Source organism: Carlito syrichta, unplaced genomic scaffold (genome assembly GCF_000164805.1).
Source record: "Carlito syrichta isolate Samal-C Ts95f unplaced genomic scaffold, Tarsius_syrichta-2.0.1 Scaffold307981, whole genome shotgun sequence".
NCBI classification, from domain to species: Eukaryota; Metazoa; Chordata; class Mammalia; order Primates; family Tarsiidae; genus Carlito; species Carlito syrichta.
Window position 1 is genome coordinate 1,592,113 of NW_007252077.1, and position 5,938 is coordinate 1,598,050.

The 5,938-nt window shown below is 45.9% G+C and overlaps 2 protein-coding genes across 3 annotated transcripts in view; one reads left to right on the forward strand and one right to left on the reverse strand.

Annotated features, from left to right (window-relative positions):
- EMC3 (ER membrane protein complex subunit 3) overlaps positions 1–1,775 on the reverse strand; it is a 20,945-nt gene extending 19,170 nt beyond the window's left edge. For both annotated transcript variants that reach the window (XM_021715869.1, XM_008064736.1), the window contains exon 1: positions 1,432–1,775. In XM_021715869.1, the coding sequence (XP_021571544.1) occupies positions 1,432–1,586 (155 nt within the window). In that variant the 5' untranslated portion in view covers positions 1,587–1,775. The remainder of the gene's footprint in view (positions 1–1,431) is intronic.
- A 9-nt stretch (positions 1,776–1,784) lies between these two features.
- Positions 1,785–5,938, forward strand: part of FANCD2 (Fanconi anemia complementation group D2) — a 67,605-nt gene continuing 63,451 nt past the window's right edge. Inside the window, 2 exon segments of the mRNA XM_008064741.2 lie at positions 1,785–1,867; positions 4,918–5,014. Of these exon segments, the coding sequence (XP_008062932.1) occupies positions 4,951–5,014 (64 nt within the window). The 5' untranslated portion in view covers positions 1,785–1,867; positions 4,918–4,950.

Genomic DNA, 5,938 nt, shown 5'->3' on the forward strand with positions numbered 1-5,938 from the left:
CCGCAGCCTCAACCCGCTGGGCTCCAGCGATCCTTCCGCCTCAGCCTTCCGAGTAGCCGGAATTACAGGCATGCACTACCATGCCCGGCTGGTTTTTTTATTTATTGTAGAGATGAGGTCTCGCTGCCCAGGCAGGTCACGAACCCGCGGGCTCAGGCAATCCACTCGCCTCAGCCTCCCAAAGGCGCGGGATTACAGGCTGAGCCACCAAGCCTGGCTCAAAGTTAACTATTAAATACAATAGAAACAAATGAGTAATATTAAATTTTAACTAGATACTGTCACTTGTGGAGTGTTCCACACCTGAGACTCCAACAAGAGACTCCAGCTCTCTCTTGTTAAAATGAGAGATTAATAAGTGAGAGGGAGGTGTTAAAGATACAGTAGCATCTACCTGTGATGGTCCCTGAAAATAGAACAAGCTGGGCTCGGTGGCTCAGTCTGTAATCCCAGCACTTTGGGAGGCTGAGGTGAGTGGATTGCCTGAGCCTGCGGGTTCAAGACCCGCCTGGGCAACTTGGCGAGACCTCATCTCGACAATAAATTAAAAAATTAGCTGGGCAAGGTAGCGCGCGCCTGTAGTTCCAGCTACTTGGAAGGCTGAGGCGGAAGGATTGCCAGAGCCAAGCAGGTTGAGGCTGCGGTTGCCGGGAGCGGCCACTGCACTCCAGTCTGGACGACAGAGTGAGACTCCGACTCAAAAAAAAAAAAAGAAAAAGAAAAAGAAAGGAAAATAGTCAGAACAACTGATTGAAAATTGTCACTTACTTTAATATGGAGGTGCACATATTTAGATATGACCTAAAATCATCCCAAATTCCTGTCTCCGCAGATAAATACTGTAATGAAGCACGTGAAGAAGCTGCATCCACTCTAGGGAGGGGAAATGATAACTATAACTCCTCTCATCTTTAATGGCAGTTTTACAGTGTGCAATGTGCTTTGTTACTTAGCATCTCAGCTGACCACTGTAGCAGTAATCTGGTACCAAGAGGATTATCACACTCATCTGACTGGATGTTACAAGGACTAAAAGCACCGGAAGCTCAGTAGACACGTTTCCCAACGAATAGGTAGGAAGGGATAGTTCACAGGTGAGTCCACCGAGGGTTGGCGACTAACATAACCACATTAATAGCAATGTTTTTCTTTTTGTTTTGTTTAGGTTTTTTTTGGTTTTTTTTTTAGCACTTAATACGTCCCAGACCCTGTTAGAAACTTTATAGACATCATCTAACTTGATATCGACGCCTGATCTATGGGACAGGTACTGTTATCTCCATTTTACAGACGACAGAAGTGAAACACAGAGGTAACGGCTACGGTCACCCTGCCAGCGCGATGTGAGCCCAAGCAAACTGACATAAAGCCTGCAACTTCCTTGCCCAAGGTCACGGGGAGTAAGGTCGCCGGAGAAGGGAGGGCACTGACCTGTCAGACACTTGCTCCTGGGTGAGCTTCTTGTCGCTCTGCAGCAGAATGGACACGTAGTGGCGGATCATGCCCACGAAGAAAGTGATGATAACGATGGGTAGGACCACCCAGAGGCGGATGTTGGAGTCCAGCAGCAGCTCTGGCCCTGACATCTTCACTGATAGCAGGCTCCCAGCCGGGCTTCCCTTCACTGGGGCGCAGGTGTTACTCTTCGAGTTCGCCTCTGGGCCTTCTCGCGTCGCTCAGCCCGGCCGGTCCAGGACTTGGCTGCAGCCTCGAACTGGAGCCTCGCGCACAGCCTCCAGCTGGGCCACCCGGCCGCTCACTTCCGGCGCGGAAGTGTTACGTTACGCCGCGGCGCGCGTCGGTGGCGTCAGAACAGCGACGCGCCGGGCGGGAAAGTCGAAAACGAAGGGGCGGCGACAGCTTCTCGGCGGGTGAGTGAAGCGGCAGTCGTCGTCTCTCGTAACCCCGCGCGCCTGGCGGCCTAGTCTTTCTGGGCCCAGGCCGAGCACGGCCTTTACTTCTGGGGCTCCGCACCCCGAGCCTCGACTTTCTCATCTGCCTTATCGTGGGATAACCCTCCAGGTATCTCCTTGCGTTGTTAAAATAGCGAAACGAGAAGGGCTTTTAACCCCCACCCCCTTCTCTATGACCTTATAGTCCAGGCAGTCGACCTCATCTCACGTCTTTTAGGCTTCTCTGGAAGCCAGAAGGTATCTCACGTGTTAAAGACGGGTGGCCTGAAGGTAGACGGTCCTGTATTGCCTTACTTTTTCCATTTGAAAAATGGCTGTAATGGTTATACGTGTTAAACAAGGCGACAGATAAAGGAAAAGCTTACCACATTTGAGAAGCTGAGACGGGAGGATCGCTGGAGCCCAGGAGTTCAAGGCTTAAATGAGCTATGATCTCAGTACTGCACTCCAGCCTGGAAACAGAGTGAGATCCAATCTCTTAATTTTTAAAAAAAGTTTAGCACGGTGTCTGGTACATTGTAAACGTTAACTATCATTAGAAGACATTTATAGGCCAGGTGCTGTGGCTCACACCTGTAATGCCAGCAGTTTGGGAGGCCAAGGCAGGAGGATTGCTTGAGCCCAGAAGTTTGAGTCCAGCCTAAGCAACAGTGAGACCTCATCTCTACAAAAATTAAAAAAAAAAAAAAAAAAAAAAGTCTCGCGCGGTGGCTCGAGCCTGTAATCCCAGCTCTTTGAGAGGCCGAGGCGAGAGAATTACCTGAGTCCAGGGGTTCGAGACCAGACTGGGCAACTTGGTGAGACCTGATCTCTCCAATAAATCAAAAAATTGGGGCCAGGCGTGGTGGTGCGCGCCTGTAGTTCCAGCCACTTGGAAGGCTGAAGCAGAAGGATTGTCTGAGCCTGGCAAGTCGGGCTGCAGTGACTGTGAGCGTGCCACTGCACTCCAGCCTGAGTGACAGGGTGAGATTTTGACTAAAAAAAAAAAAAAGTAGCCACGTGTGGTAGGGCACACCTGTAGTCCCAGCTACTTGGGAGGCTGAGATAGGAGGAGGATTGCTTAAATCCAGGAGGTTGTGACTGCGTGAGCCAGGATTGTGCCACTGTACTCCAACCTAGGCAACATAGTGATACCCTGCCTCCAAAGTAAAAAGTGTCATTATTATTATATTCATAATGATTACATATGGTTATTATATTTATGGTATAATATGTAGTTATATTGTGTATATTAATGTAATTATTATTTCGAATTATCTGCCACAGATTATAAAAATAGTAACAGTACCTTCCTCCAAAAAGCTTTGTAAGAAATAATGAATTATTAAGTATAAAGCACTTAAAACTGATCTTGTGAGTTATTACTGTTTTACCTGCTCTTCTAGTAATTCTCACTTAGAGAATATTCTCAGAAATTTTATGCTGAGGACTGCGCTGGGCATTAGGGACACTGAGATGAGACTGGGTGCCTACTTTCAAAGAGCCTACAGTCAACTAAGTTGCAGCGGTTCACGCCTGTAATCCCAGCACTTTGAGAGGCGGAGGCTACAGGATTGCCTGAGCCCAGGGATTTGAGACCAACCTGGGCAACTTGGCCAGACCTCGTCTCTACAATAAATCAAAAAATTAGCTGTGTGTGGTGGCGCGCACCTGTGGTTCCGCTACTTGGAAGGCTAAGACTGAAGGATCACCTGAACCCAGCAGGTTGAAACTGTGATGGCCATGAGCATGCCACTGCACTGCAGCTTGGGCGACAGAGTGAGACTCCTACTCAACAAAAAGAGCCCACAGTCTAGTATGCAGTGCTTAGGGCTCCTAGATAAACTCTGTGGAGCTGGAAAGCTGGAGTAGCAAACTCAATTAGGCATAAGAGGAGCACTTTTTAACAAAGACGACTTTTGACTGAATCTTTAAGGATGAGTAGGAATTTCCAAGCATATAAGAGTGCTTCAAATGAGAACCTCTTTGTGAAAAAGCACTGAGACCGGGAAGGTTCTGGTTTACAAGTTAAATTAAAAGGCCATGTGTTTCAGGCCCTCCCCTTCCTCTCCAGTCTCATTTCTAATTCTACAAGCTCCTTTTTGTTTCAGTGTTGTTTTTCTCTGCCTGGACTACTCTTCTCATGCCTTTTGTACTGCTAACATCTATTTCAGCCCTTGAGTTTCTGCTGAAAAATCACTTTCTAGGAAGATTGTCCCTAAGAGATTGTTCCTGCTTTTCTTCACTACCTCCACTTCAACTAGACTAAATTTCCTTATAAGCCCTCATAACATCCTGTACTTTTATAGCTCTTACACAAATTAAAATTCTTTATTTCCATACTGTAAACTCCCAGAGGACAGGGACCATGTCTGTCTTGTTCGCAATTGCAACCCCAGCATCTAGCACAGTCCCTAATATATGGTATTGAAATAATGAGTTAAAGGACAAGAAGATTGAGGCTAGATGATGAAGGGTCTTGAATCTCAGATGGAGCACTATGGGTTTTATCATTCAACAACAGGGAAGTGGTCTGCCTAAAGGGGCAAGGAAACAAGTCTTGAAAGGAGAGGAGTATTGACCAGATATGGGAGTTGAAATTTGCATTGCACCTGGACTTAGATAGAATTACTATGAAGACTACAACCCTTCAGTTTCCTTTGAACTACAGCTTTAACTTCTCAGAATTTAGTTTTTTTTGAGTTGGAGTTTCACTCTGTCACCCAGACGAGTGTAGTGGCATGCTCCTGGCCACCGCAGCCTCGACCTGCTGGGCTCTGGTGATCCTTCCGCCTCAGCCTTCCAAGTAGCCGGAGCTACAGGCGCATGCTACCACGTTCGGCTAATTTTTTATTTATTGTAGAGACGTGGTCTCGTCAAGTTGCCCAGGCGGGTCTCAAACCCGTGGGCTCAGGCAGTCCACTCGCCTCGGCCTCCCAAAGTGCTGGGATTATAGGCTGAGCCACTGGGTCCAGCCAGAATTTAGTTTCTAGAGGGTAACTTCTATTCTCTGATTTTGCTCTAGGAAGTAAGTTCAGTACATAATAATTTGGTCAATATGGTTTCCAAACGAAGACTGTCAAAATCTGAGGATAATGAGAGCCTAAAAGAAGATGCCTCCAGTAAGTATCTAGTCATTTGTTGATGTATTTCCTGTAGCAAATATGAGGGGCACTTAAAGAGATGGAAAATTCCTACTTTTCAAGTGGTGAAAGTTCAAGGCTAAATGAATAGAACACACAGAGTCCAGTACAGGAGATTTGGGATTAAATTTCTGCCTTTAATCCCATGTATGACTTTGAGCATGCCCATAGCTTCTGAGCCTCAGTCTTCACATCTATAAGAGGAATTAGTATCATAGACTATATTTGTTGTACATAATCAAGGTGCTGGGACATATACTCCATACCCTTTAAAAAAACTTCACGATCCTCCTACCTCCCTTAAAAAAAAAGTCTACATAAATGCTATCATAGTGATATATAAAGGAAATACGCCATATCAAAGCAAGCACACCAGAGGCAAAGAAACAGTACAGACTCTGCCCATATGAGAATGTGGTTGACAAAGACCCTAAGTTTCAATTGGAGGGGATTGATAGTCTTTTTCATCTATCGCACTCTTCTGCTCTATTAAAGCACTTCTAACTTGTTGATTGAAGAGTTGTTTCTTATTAGATTATTGGAATTTAGGTCTGTTGGTCAAATACAACTGAAGTTGATGAAAACGCTTGCCAAACAGCATTTAGAATGATTAAAATTACAAGATAAAACCCTTGTTAAGAACAGGCTTGATTTAGAAAACGCAATTCTGAGGCTCTAACCGTCTGTTTGTAACATGATTGTAGAATATGGAGAAATTGGTAGAATTTTGAAACTGAAGAAGAATAATTAGAAAGTCACTAAAAATAAGCCGGGCTCGGTGGCTCAGCCTGAATTCCACACCTTGGAAGACTGAGGTGAGTGGATTGTCTGAGCCCGCAGGTTCGAGACCTGCCTGGGCAACTTGGTGAGACCTCATCTCTACAATAAATCAAAACATTAGCC